A 13,841-nucleotide genomic window follows, 5' to 3' on the forward strand; every position below is an offset into this window, starting at 1 on the left:
CTCGCTTTCTCCGACTTCAACTGTTTAAATTGATATTACTGGCATCTGGTGGTCAATTCAGGTATTGTTTCATTCATTTCCTCGATTGCAAATTCTTGGTATTGTATAAATAGTATGTTTGTACAGATGGCCGTACAAACATACACAGTGCACTAATAGGTTGTACCCTGGCCTAGATAATGATGTATTTGTATTATTTAGGGACTATATCATTCATTATGTTATAACTGTAAGCTCCAGTCGAAAGAGGATGTGTACATGGAAATGTAGCCTACTGTAAGGGTTGTGTTGATGTGTATTGTGGTCACAACCACACACACTTCTCCGTATCACTCAGTGTTTCCATGTGTTTTTTTCTGCAAAGATGCGTTCAGTGAAAGGTTTGGTTAAACCATGCTCAACATGATGCGACTTGTTGTGAGCCATAGATCAATATTATTTTAGCCTGTAGGCTGTGTGCAATTGACATGTAAGGTTCAGATTAGGAAGATGAAATGCTAAATGGTAAAAAGGCAGTGAAGCCCAGCTGCTCGTGTCCGTGCAGTGAAGAGACGTCACCGCTGCAGAAGTTCACATTCCACAAAGACAGCGACTTGATGCCAGCGAGCAGTTGTACTCATAAATTAGAGCAAGGGAGAGTTTAGGGTTTACCCTCTCCTTATATCAATGGTAACTAATCATTATGATTAATAATAGGCCTGTTATAATAATAATAATAATAATAATAGGCCTGTTGTGGCCTATGTAAAATAGTCACATACAAAATGTATTTTTTATTTAATAAATATAATTTTTACTAGACTCAATTTATCATTGGCCTAATAACGTAAGAAATAGTGGAAATAAGTCACCCACACCCACACAATCCTTCATTTCTCGTCAACAAGAAAAGTAAACATAAAACGTTATACAAACCACTACTTATCTTACTTTAATAGCATATCCTTAACTCACTGTCCTAGGTATTTTCCTAAACACACCCGACCACCACCCACGATCACTACTCGTGTTCTAGAGTTTCATTAACCACATGAAGATCCCTCTGTGTTTCAGTTATTTCCATTTAACAAATTAAACCACAACCACCAAAGATGCCCCGCACGTTGGATTCCCATGTCCCCGGCATGGAGACGTGGCAGCGGCCCTGGTCATATGATCACAGCCCGGGCTCGAACCCCTCCCCGCCTCGGCAGTAGCAGGACTTCCTCTAAAACCAGCCACTTTACCCAGTGTGTGACACAACCTCCACGTCCGACGACTTTCATTTTTTTAAAACCCGCTGTACTTTATTGATTCGCACGGGTTCAGTGTGGTTAGTTTGCAGGGAGGGCGGTGGACGACCCCAGAATAGTCTGCCTTTTGGACTTTACTGCTGACGTTTACACTGGGCTGCAAATAGCTTCCGATTCCCCCCGGCGGTGGTCGGGCAGATCGGGGCTGACTGCTGGCTCAACCCCCGGTACTCTGCTCTCCGATGGAGGAACAGCCCAGAGACCGGCCGCCAGAGAGACACTACCCCCGCCACCAGCACCCCCACGCCGAAGACAGACCCTCAGCGGCGGACCTGAATGGGGTGAAACATGAGCAGATCCACATCCAGCACCAGGAAACGCAGGCGAAGAAAACAGGTCGGAGAAAACATCCAGAAAAGTTAGCTAGCGCGTGAGTTAGCGCGGCTAACGGCTAACGGGCTGAACGACAGCTAGCCGCTAGCTTTAGCGAGCAGGCGAATGTCAACTAGTCGACTGACCGCCGCTAACTAGTTAAGGTCCGCCCGCCGGCTAGATTTGGCACGCTGACTAGCTTATATAAACGAGGCTGATTATCACCCGATGTCAACGAGACCACTAGCTATAGCAGATAACTAGGTAACTAGTTTATGTAGCCGACTAGCCTCATTTAGCTAGCAGCTATCGTGCTAGTTCTAGCTAGCTGGTAGCATTAGCTCCGGCGTGGTTCGGGGGATCGGGAGTGTTCCGCGAGCTACAAGTTGCAAGCGACTAACAATTCGTCCCCCGTATCAAACCAGCGCAGTTAACTTGTTTAAACTGGTACAAAGCCCCCCCCCCCAGACCAGTCGGGTAAACTCAACCCGGACCAGCGGCAGCGGGGAGCGGTGTGGATGCTGGTCAGGGTGACAGTTGGTCGTGGTTCTTTGACAGATCGGGGATTGACCTTCACCCAGACTCCCACTCCCGGTCCGCCGGGTAGTAGTCACACAACCCCCTCGCCTTCAGCGGCACCTTCTCCGGGCGGGACACCGGGGTCACAGTCGACCGGTGCCCTGCTGAAATAGCGTCTATATTAAAAATAGAGCCCGGGGTGGATCGGGTTCGCGTCCACACCGTGTGTGTCCAGTTCGGGAACGCGAGCCGGTTCCGATGGAATGTTCGCGGCTGCCGTTTCCGGTCGGCCATGTTCCCGTTGCTAATGCTAATGCTAAAGAAGTTGCCTCGCTCAGTGGGTGGTGCACCTCAGCTTTGGTAACGAACCCGCCGATTGTCGATGTTTGCGCCGTTCACCGGTTCGTACGGACTGCGCCCCTCGCCATGAGGGACGGCCGTCGTGTGTCATGAAGCATGTTGTTTGTGAAACTTGTAAGTGGCTGACTGAGTGGTCATTAGTGTTAGCATCGGGGCTAGCCCTGTTGCAGGGCCCTGTTGCATGTTGTCCACACAGCGGGCAGCAACGCAGACAGCTGCCCCCCCCACCCCCCCACCCTCACGCTTTGGCCACCGCCTCGGACACCCCCCAGCAGGCCTGCCTGGCCCCTAGTCCCACTAGTCAAGCCAGTGCCACTAGCCCTAGTCATGCACAACCATGACTGTCACAGCTGATATGTCTGATATATCGGCCATACAAACGGTGGTTCCATGTTTCTGTACACTACATGTGGACGAGGTCTGGATGTTTTGGGCTCAGAGTAGCTTGATCTGCTTCAGAATGGGAACATGCATGTGTCAGTCTGTCATGCATGTGTCGGTCTGTCATGCATGGTCTGCCCGGTGGGAGAAAGTGTTTGAAATGCTGTTGATGTGCAGGCAGTTGCAGGACAGCGGGTGTTGGTGAAGTTGATAATGACTGTGCAGTTTGTGAGGAGAATAAACGCCAGCGTTTGTTTAGTACATGTGTATAATGCCCGCTCATCTGCATTATGTTGTTGACTCAATGAATAGCTTGATGGGTTTGAAATATAACCAGTAAGAGGAATATCTAGACAAGATCATAATGCATAGACCAAAATATCCATAGTCTATATATTTTTGACTGTTGAATGAAGTCTCATTTGAGGCAGTGCTATATAAAAGAAAAATACACAAAATACCTGATAGAATGGGAAAGTATCATGATTTTAATTCAATAATTAGTATTACAGTTAAAGGGGTTTGTGTTGACTCATGTCTAGAGGAGCCATGTTATAATGCAACATGTCAGATTCTATCAATATTCACCCGGCCGGTCCGATCGTCCTGCACATCGCTGGTGATCAGCAGGATGTTGTTTTAAACGCCACTTCATTACAATGTAATCAAAGTCAACTAACTATAACTGTTAGTCAACAACTAACTATTGTTCGTAACTAATTCGATAAGATCTGGTTACGTCAGACTAGGTGACATTTATGAATGGATGCCCTCTTTATAAGCGTGACTGGCCGTGGCTGTAGAAACCTTGGAGGTCTTTGGTTCTGCCAGTGTGTGGTGGAAGTGAATGTAAACACTGTTCTCCTCCTTAGGAAGCAGAAGGTTGAACAGTGGATTGGAGCAGGACGCGGAGAAGACCTCAGCCTGCCCGGCGGGCATGTCCCATCCCCACGGTAGCCATGGCAACCGACACGTGATCAACTCCACCCTGAAGCAAGCCCACCCCGGCTCCACCTCCTCGACGCTCACCTCCGCCGCCGTGCCCCCGAAGGCTGCCGGCCGGAACGCCGCCGCAGAGCTCCGGAGGCAGCAGAGCTCCGACCAGCTGAGGCCCGGGAAGGACAAGGAGGCGGGTCAGGGCGAGGCCAAGCACGGGGCGGCGCCGGTCCCCAACGGGCTGACCTGTGGCCCGCTCACCAACGGATACTCCAGCAGCAAGCCGGCCGCAGACGGGCCGGGCGAGGGCGGGTACATCAGCCAGAAGAAGCTGAGGGCCCGCGGCGCCATGGTTCGCAACGCGGAGCACGTGATCCGGGAGGCGGAGAGGGACCCGCGGGGCCCCCCCAGCCCCGACGCCCTCGACAAGGGCCTGTCCTCCCGGCTGGAGGGGCCCCGTGTGGTCCCCCGAGGCGAGGGCCCCGGCGCCGCGGCGGTCGACCCCCAGAGGAAGAACGGCGAGGGGAAGACCGTGGCGGTGTTCGGGAAGAAACCCGAGGAGAAGCACAAAGGCGGCGGTGGCAAGCACTCGTCGTCCCCCTCCAAGGAGGACTCGTGGACGCTATTCAAGCCCCCGCCCGTGTTCCCCGTGGACAACAGCAGTGCCAAGATCGTCCCCAAGATCAGTTATGCAAGTAAGGTCAAGGAGAACCTCAACAAGGAGGCGGCGGCGGCGGCGGCGGTGGCCCCGCCCCCCGCCCCCGTCAGACTGTCCCAGGTGCCCATGTCCGCCATGAAGACCATCTCCTCCGTTAGCTTTACCAACGGGCCCCTCCCGGGGAACGGACCCCCTCTTGGGGGGACGTACTTCGCCCCGGGCGCGGCCCAGGCCTCGTGCCTCCCCACCGGGGAGGCTGTAGCACCGGCAGGCCCTGGCGGCGAGGGGGACGCCTTCGAACTGAAGAAGTGCGCCCTGCTGATCTACCCTTTAAATATGCAACCTGTGCTGCCCAGCGCGCGTCCCCACGACCCGCAGGCCGCGCAGACCAATCAGAAGGCCTTGGGGGAGATCTTCCAGAACCAGTGGGGGCTGTCCTTCATCAACGAGCCTGGCCTTGGGGCCGAGAGCGGGGACAAGGTGGTGGCGGGCCCCCCGGCCCCGGAGCCCGTCACGTTCGCCCCAGACTCTAGAAGGACTTGTGTCCCCCACGGCCGCTCGGCCACCTTCGGGCCCCTCTCCCCCGAGAGGGAGGACGAGGACAAGCCCGGGGTGAGGGGCCCCGATAAGACTCGCCTGGAGCCCAGGGGCCCGACTGGTGGCGGCGGGGCGGTGCAGGCCAGAGAGGGCGGGGCTAAGACTGGCCCTTCCTCCCTGCCGACGCTGACATTCGGGTCGTCCAAGGACCGCAGCCCCCCTGGGGGTCTGGACCGCAGGGCCAGCTGGGGGGCGTTCGACGTCAGAGCTGCTGTCACCTATCACACTAAAGGTACGTTAGACTGGTTGTTAACTGTCAATACTGGAGTGTCACTACTGTTCATAGGGACCAATAGTGTAGCGTACAACATCACTACTGTTATCTTGGCCTTTAACATCACTACTGTTAATACTGACCAATTGTGCAGCGTTTAACATCACTACTGTTATTTTAGCTTTTAGCCTCACTACGGTTAATTCTGACCAAGACTAGAGTTTAGCCTCACTACTGTTAATAGTATAATACTGACCAATAGTGAAGCGATTAACATCACTACTGTTAATACTGACCAATAGTGAAGCGATTAACATCACTACTGTTAATACTGACCAATAGTGAAGCGTTTAACATCACTACTGTTAATACTGACCAATAGTGAAGCCTTTAACATCACTACTGTTAATACTGACCAATAGTGAAGCCTTTAACATCACTATACTGACCAATAGTGAAGCCTTTAACATCACTACTGTTAATACTGACCAGTACTGTCGCTTTTATCATCACTACCGTTTACACTGACCAATAGTGTAGCATTTAACATCACTATTGTTAATAGTGACATATACTGTAGTGTTTTCACTACTGTTAATACTGACCAATAGTGTAGCGTTGTTAAACGCTACTAAACGTAATGATCAATAGTGTAGTGTTCAACAGTGTGTTTATTGATGACCAGTACATAATGTTCTACATAGCTACTGTTTAGTTACCTCCAGTACGGCAGCGTTCAACATCACTTCTGCTAATAACGTCCAATAGCACCGTCATGATTCACTATCTGGGAACATTTCTGTTGTTGGTGCAATGTTGTTGTTCACACTGTTTGTTCTCTTCAACAGAAATCGAATACATTTTCAATCTGCAAAAACAAGGTAAGGCAACTTGTTATTTTCGGTTTTTTTTGTGAATCCTTTAAAATCATCTAAATCTGCGGTCCACTCTAAAACATGAACTTTTGAAACACGATATGAAGAACTAGCAAGCCCAAACTCTAACAACACGCTGCTGTTGTGTTTTGAGGACAGCAAGATGTTTGGATTGGATTAGCCTGTCCTCCATTGAGCCAACCATGTCATCTAATATCCACTTATTAACCCCAGTGGTTGTGTAATGTATACGTTGGGCTATTTCTGTCTCTGTTCACATCTTGCAGGACAGTGTCTGTAAACGTATCAATCGTGTGTGTGTTCATAGCCATCTGTACAAACATGTCGTCATTAATAATTCCTATTTAAGTCTGTTTATAAACTGTTAATGTTGCAAAAGACTAGTTCAGAGTTCACCTAGACTGCATAGCCCCCCCCCCCCCCCTCTTACACACTTATTGTATGTTGTACGTCGCTACACTTAAAAATATTACTTAGCGTTGTGTAACATCTTATCCTAGCTATCTGTGTTGTGTACGTGGAATGGGTTAACCTAGTGATTGTTAGAGCTTGGCACTTGGTTCTATGAACATCCTTACTGTACCGACAGCGATATATATTGTTTCTCTTTCTTCTGACAAATGTACTTATTCTAAGTCGCTTTGGATGAAAGCGTCTGCTAAACTGCCCTAAATGTAAAATCCTGGAAATCCAGAGTTCTCGCAAGAGCACAATTTGAATTTGCTCAGAAAATCACTCTGGGAACGAGCAATATAATCCCTCCCCGATGCCCCGCACCCAGCACATTAACCAATCACATCGGTGTATCTGATCTAGGCGGGCCAAAAGCGTTGCTGTTTTACAGATCGGATACGGCAAGTCTTATCTATTGGTTAGCTCCGCTGGTCTGGATACGTCACCCCTTGTATTCTTCTGATTGGTCGTAGTGTTATCCAATTGCGTGCAGTGATATTTTTATATGCATGCGAGTCGGGCCATTTTCATTACTCGTTGCCAGACCCTACAGCAGTCTGGATTTCCAGGCTAGGGTTGAACGTTGTCTCCTCTTCCTCCCGGTCCAGATCCAAAAAGGGTGGTGGTGTACAAGGAGAGCCATGACGGAGCCCACCAGTGAGCCGTCTACTCTGGGCCAGCCTCACCTGGGGACGGCCTCACCTGGAGCTGCGGCCTCCAACGTCCTGACGTCCGGACTCCTGTGGGACGACAACAACACCGGTTGTGAGAGCGAGAGCGAGGGGTGATGGTGGGACTCCACTGCAGTGCTCGGGGCGTGGGGCGGAGGGGCCCGTAACATTTAGAAACCAACGACTTTGGGGGCGTCCCCGGGCATGAACCCTGGGAGGGGAGCGACGCTTCGCCGGACGTCCATCTCACGGCTTCCTCGGACTCCCGTCGAGGGGAGGGGCCAGTGTAGCGAGGCCACACCCATCTATTCCCCCCCCCCCCCCCCCTTATCCCGTCGGCCAATGAACTGTGGCGACCGCCAGTCTTGCTCTGGGACGGTCCGTGGTCGCTGTGTGGGGGAATTCTTTGTGCATTGAGAGTGGAGAGAGGGAGAGGTGACGGTGGAACACTTAAAAAAAAAAAAAAAAACGAAAAAAACCCACAAAAAACCGTGAGGAAGAGCCGAGCGCCTTGATTGGCCGCTTGGTCTTCGCACGCGCTTAGACACGCCCCCGAAGTGACGAGGGAAAACTTGTCTTAAATACAGGACGTGAGAACCCATGGATATTTTATTTTTTGACGGCCATGTTGTTGAAACCATGATTCAGTGTTAGCTGAAGCCGGAGCTCGGACACGCGTCTATCCAGCGATGAAACAACGCTTCTCTATGAGATCCTAACTTTATCCACGGCCGAGTTGCCGGGTTATTTTTTTTCCGTGGTAGGGTCTTTGTCTGTGTCCGATTTGAAAACGTTTTAATCTTTGCACATTTCATGTGTTTGGTTCAGAGGGATGTGTGTGTGTGTCTGTCTCTGTCTGTCTATGTGTGTCTGTCCTGTCGCCTTCTCAGTGGTGTGACGTTGAGAAGGGGAGGAGACTGAGGTGAAAGGTTGAGGGAGAGAGATACTAGGGGGGTTTTCTGTTCTGCGGCGATCTGTTATGCTGAAAGACTCAAGATGTTTCAATCTGTTTTTTGCCCCCCCCCTCCATTTTCTGTTTTTCTGGAGAAATATATTTTTTTCGGTTCGCTGATTGTTATTTCTTTTTCATCACAGTTTAGATGATTTTCTTTTGCTTGCTCTGCTTGTAGTTTTCAGGTTTATGCTTGGCCATGGCATTGTGTGTCTGTGTGTGTGTGTGTGTGTGTGCGTGCGTGTGTGTGTTTCTTTTTGCATGTGACCTAGTGGAGGTGACTGATTGGGGGGGTGGGGGAGGACAGGCTATCGGCCCCCTGGTTTTTCTGTCTTTAATGTGAAGAAAGACAGCTACGTTTTACTGTGGATAAACTAAAAAAAACTAAAAAAAAGTGTGCAAACTAGTGTGCAATAAGGGCCATGTACCACCAGGTCCAGGGGTCTGTAGTACCCCTACCACCCGGTCCAGAGACCATGGGGCCTGTATTCCCGGCATGGGGCACAGGGGTACAGTGGTCTAGTACCCTACCGCCCGATCCAGGAACCCAGGAGTTTAGTACTCTACCCCCCGGTCTGGTCCAGAGGCCCCGGAGTCTAGTACTCTACCCTCTGGTTTGGTCCAGAGACCCAGGAGTCTAGTACTCTACCCCCTGGTCCAGCCCAGAGACCCAGGAGTCTGTAGTACTCTACCCTCTGGTCTGGTCCAGAGACCCGGGCTCTGTAGTACTCTACCCCCGGTCCCGAGGCCCAGGAGTCTGTAGTACTCGTACTGTAGTACTTTAGTAACTTATTTCTGTGTCCAAAACGTCTTCACATGGGTTTTAACGTAACTACAAAAACTCTTAGCAAACTCTAAACCAGAATGAAAGTGATCCTACTGGAGGTCCCCCCCCCCCCCCCCCCGTGACGAGGAGACCCCCCCCCCCCCCTCACCTCCTAGTCGTCCGGTCAGAAGCCCGACCCGGCAGACGGCGCAGCCCGCTTTGTGTGTGTGTAAGACTAGCACTTTATGTACAACTAATTGCTTTTGTCTATTAATTACTAGAGTTCTATAAATGTACTGAGGGGAGCGAGGGAGCAGAGCAAGGTGACGGATCCAGAGTCCTCAAACGTAACTCAGGTAGTGTTAATGAAGCCATGAGGATTATTATTATTATTATCTAGTATTTGATCTACCAGACGCTCGTGTCCTCGCTCAAACAAAACGCTTGGTTGGAGTTATAGCGGAGGCTGTGGTGGCGAGGAACGATGTGATTTGTCTTCCGAGTGTGCAAGGTGGTGTTGATGTACGCACACAATCTCCTCCTCACCGCCCCTTTAAACGTAGAAGCACAGCCCCCCCCCCCCCCCCCCCCCCATTTTCGTCAATTTCGTATTCTGTGATTCGTCTTTAAACGCGTAGTGAAGTCTCTCCTTTAGTTTAACGAGACGCATGCTACATGTTCACTAGGAGTCCTTACTGAGGGGGCCAGAGTGGTAGCCTGTACCTGGGCGACAAGCAGGCAGACAGGCAGGCAGGCAGACAGACAGACAGACAGGAGCTGGAGTGATGGTTGCCATCACGTTCTGCCTTTATCTGGTAACCTGCTAGCCCTGGGAGGGGGGGGGGGGTGCCTCCACGGCTTATTGAGACGCTTCGGAGCAGCGCTGGAAGTCTTCTCTAGGAGGGGGGAAAGCGCAGGTCCTCAGTGTGGGGACATCAGTGTGTGTGTGTGTGTGTGTGTGTGTGTGTGTCAGTGTGGGGATGGATCGCCCCTACTGGTTCCCCTGTTCCTTTTCCTTTCATTGTCCTCCTCCTGGTCCGTGGACAACCTGAGCTGATGCTTCCTAAGCTTCTGAGCAGAAGGGCCGCGCCAGGTCGACGTTTAAAGAGCGTGTTTTGTGGTCCACGGTAAAGTGGACCACTCCTCCTCATCTTTACCTTTTTGTATTTGTGTCCCACGGCGAAGTACCCCCTTCTTCTTGTTCTTGTGCTCTGAGAGAGGATCGACGCGATCCCCCCCCCCTCCCCAACGAGCACTTACTGCAGCCGGCAGCGTCCACGACATGCATCCAAACAGCGCCGTCGCCCAGCATAGACAGCCAACCAAAAGCTGCTTCCTGTTGAGGAGTGGCGTCCACTCACTGTGAGGAGGAGGAGGGGGGGGGGGCGTCTCTGTGTCGGATCTGTACAGCCCGCCACCCTCCCAGGACCAGCGTGCACGTCCAGCGTGCATGTGCCGGCTCACCTTCTGTGGAAGAGCCGGAGCAGGATGGCCTTTGCGGTGTGTGCGTGTCTGCACGTGTCTGTGTCTGTGTGTGTGTGTGTGTGTGTGTGTGTGTGTGTGTGTGTGTAGAGAGAGTTCTTAACTATTATATGCAAGCCCCCGCCCCTCCCTGCTCTCCGTCTGGTTGTCATGGTGACGGCGGTGGTGTTCTGATTATGGTCTGCTTCCAGTCTGAGCCGTCCGCTCTGCTCTGTCATTCTCCTTGTGCTCAACACTTTTCTCTGCTTTTGTTTTAGAGATGTTTTTGCTTTTTTTTCCTCTTTTCACACAGAAGCGTTTTCTAAAAGATGTTGAATGACTTGAGGGTCACGTGACCTGAGGGTCTAGAACGGGGGTTTAGATGGATCCTGAGTCTGAATTGATCGTGTATTGATCCTGTATAGATTCTGTATATTGACAGCTGGTAGCGGTCGCGTGCACACGTTTTAAATTATGCTTTGAGGTAGCAGGTTTTTTTTTTTTTTCTTTTGTTGACCTAATTTAACAAATTAATATTCTAACATTGTTTTAACAGAAATAAATTGTTATCTAATAGGTGAGAAAAATAGAATTTAAAAGGCTTACACGAGAAATATAGTGAGACACAAATTGGTTAATGATTTTGGTTTTTAGAGTTAGATTTTCGAAGACTTGTTCCCCTGTGGTTAGGGTTAGGCGCTGTGTTGTGTGAGTCGACGCGCGTCTCGACACTAGAGGGTGCCAGAGAGCATCGAATTGCATTATGTTGCGTCAGAAATACAATTTTAACATGTAAGAAAAAGAAGAGAATAAACGGGCATCCTGATGTGGTGGAGAGGGGGGTGGGGGGTGGATGTGTGGAAACCCAGAAACGGATTCTGCTTTTTGCCAAAGGTACAGCGTTCATCTGTTCAGTGTCTGTGTCCCACAGACACCTTGACACACCTGTCCACGTGACAATCCAGGCCACGTCACTTCCTGTTGTGTGACATCACTTCCTGTAGCAGCCCACGGTTCCTTATATGGGCGTGATACCAAGTGAGGGGAAGGAGAGGGAGGAAAGGGAGGGAGGGAAGGGGGGAGGGAGGGCGGGAGGGAGGGAGGGAGAGGGCATCCAGATGAAATCAATACCTAAAGTGCTGCTTTCTTTTCATCCACTAATCAATCGTCTGTCTGTGGGGGGGGGGGGGGGGGGGGGGGGGGGGGGTGCCAGGCCTTTAGTGTTTAACGCTCCGTAAAATACCACCCCGCCCCTCAGCCCGGACCTGTCTCACCTCCCTGGAGGAGCCCAGGCTCCGGGGGTGGGTGGGTGGGGGGGGGGGGTCAGAGGTGGGCTCTGTTGTGGTTCTGAGGTGCATGAGAGGGTAAACGGTGTAAGATCACAGAGCCTGTGGAGGGGGGGCTAGGGGTCGTGGTGCCCCCCCCCCCCCTCCAGGGCGGAGCAGGCGGGTGCTTGGAGGCTGCTCCGTCACCCTGTCCCCCCCCAGGAGAGGAGAGGCGACGCACGGTTCCTCTAAATGTCTCACCACCGGCGGACTTTCACAACATCCAGTGTGCTGGTTTTTATTTTTATTTTAATTTAACAAATGTCACGTTACAAATGTCCCCCTTTCCACTTTTTTTTTTAAGCATGATAACCCTCAGATTACCGACAATGTAATAGATTCAACTAAATTGTTCACAATTTTAGTTTCCATTAAAATGTCAAATTTTCATCAAGATTTTGCTGAGAGTGTGCACTTTATTCTTTGCTGTTTCTGTTGCGGTGTCTCGAGGTCTAATGAGAGGAGCTGTTCACTAATGTTTTTCCTTATGAACCACATATGCCCTTCCGGCTACTTTAACCCAAGGTCAGAGTCGGCTCTGAGCCAGCGCTCACCGTTCAAAGCGGCTGAAGGATATGCAATGCTGCCCTCTTGTGGCCGTAGTAGTGTATAGCTACGTCACTAACTAATACTAACTTATTATCAAACCGTCCGTTTGTTTTACAAACTAACGGAAACAAACGTATACACCATGCGATGTATACGTTAAACTATGACCAGCTAGTATTGGTTTGCTCTGCAGATCATGACTATAGTTTAGCCACTTAATCACATTAGTTAGGCCAAGCATTTAGTAGTTGAAGTCCAAGGAGTCAGGATTAGATAATTGAGAAAAGTGTATTGATTTTCATTTAAATAATCACAGCATATTTTCGTCTTCAAACTCAAGTTTCAAAGGCCTATGCATTGCATCGGTAAGTACCAATGTAGGCCTATTTATACCTGTGGGGTATACTACGAACCTCGCTGAACATACCCAGGCTTTCTTGGGAAAACCTGGATCGACAGAGACGCAACTCGCGATCAGAGTTAAATGGTACTACGAGCCAGGTTTTCCGCTTTAGGTTCAACGCGCGTTCACGTGAAAGGGGTGTTTATCGCGTCATTTTACTCACCTTAACAAAATCGATGGCGCAAGAGCAGTCTATTTCACTCAAGAGGAACAGATTGTCATAATTAACTTCTGAGGAGTTCAATCTGATAACAGCTATAGGGGCAACACAATTGCACATAGGCTAGGGAGGCGTGCTGGTAAAAAATAGTGACAATTCGATCGTGTAAATTCGTATTGTGAAAGGATTCTGCATATAGTCTATAAAATAACTATGCCAAATGATGAATTGTTCGCCATTAATCCCAATAGAGTGATGATGATTTCAAAATGCATGAGCAACGTCCAACCTGCCTTGTTCTATAATTTAGGGAATTCACTTTAAATACACCCTTCGTAAGAAATGCCTATTGCATATGTTTTCGACAGCTGTGAGGTAGCGGCGGCGTAGTGGATTATTAAAATACCCGAGCGCCAAGCTTCACACAAATGCGCATCACTTGGGAGACCAACACCGCACGCAGAAATTCAAGACTGACGCTCTACCTCCACTCTACCACTCTCTCACGGGGACACACTGCGCAACAGCAAGTATTGTCTACATAAGGTCCAACAAGGACGATAAAGTAGCGAATACCCTCTGATGAGAATCTGTATCTCTCATAAAGAATATTTGCAGGCAATGCCAAGGGATCGGATCTGTCCCAAAAGACCCTCTGTCTCCGGAGAGACCCCTGTACGATACGGGCTTCGAGGTCTACGGGGAAACCCACAAATGGTGACGTCATTGTCAACGGAGGGGCGAGGAAGCTGCGCTTATCTTAGCTCTTAGCTGAAAACCTGCTCCCGTCTAGTGATGGGAATTTCGGCTCTTTTTAGTGAGCCGGATCTCTTGGAACGGCTCACCAACAAGAGCTGGCTCTTTCGGCTCCCAAACGGCTCTTCATGTGAGCCGTGTTGACCTTTGTGTTCTCACACTGATCAAAATGCATCCAAA

General features: G+C 50.2%; 1 protein-coding gene across 1 annotated transcript; it reads left to right on the forward strand.

Annotated features, from left to right (window-relative positions):
• Positions 1-1,297: 1,297 nt before the first annotated feature.
• nufip2 (nuclear FMR1 interacting protein 2) lies at positions 1,298-9,156 on the forward strand. Its single transcript, XM_084474651.1, has 4 exons — positions 1,298-1,628; positions 3,737-5,287; positions 6,118-6,150; positions 7,227-9,156. Exons 1-4 carry the CDS (start codon positions 1,475-1,477, stop codon positions 7,277-7,279), a joined length of 1,791 nt encoding a protein of 596 aa, XP_084330777.1. The 5' UTR covers positions 1,298-1,474; the 3' UTR covers positions 7,280-9,156.
• The last annotated feature ends 4,685 nt before the right edge of the window (positions 9,157-13,841 follow it).

The sequence above is a fragment of the Micromesistius poutassou genome (assembly GCF_964030765.1).
Source record: "Micromesistius poutassou genome assembly, chromosome: 10".
Taxonomy (NCBI): domain Eukaryota; kingdom Metazoa; phylum Chordata; class Actinopteri; order Gadiformes; family Gadidae; genus Micromesistius; species Micromesistius poutassou.

What these genes read in the sequence shown, in the direction of transcription:
- nufip2 (XM_084474651.1), top strand. Translation starts at nt 1,475, where the DNA reads ATGGAGGAACAGCCCAGAGACCGGCCGCCAGAGAGACACTACCCCCGC. An exon ending in AACGCAGGCGAAGAAAACAG is followed by an intron (nt 1,629 to 3,736) that starts GTCGGAGAAAAC and finishes TCTCCTCCTTAG; the next exon opens with GAAGCAGAAGGTTGAACAGT. An exon ending in TGTCACCTATCACACTAAAG is followed by an intron (nt 5,288 to 6,117) that starts GTACGTTAGACT and finishes TCTCTTCAACAG; the next exon opens with AAATCGAATACATTTTCAAT.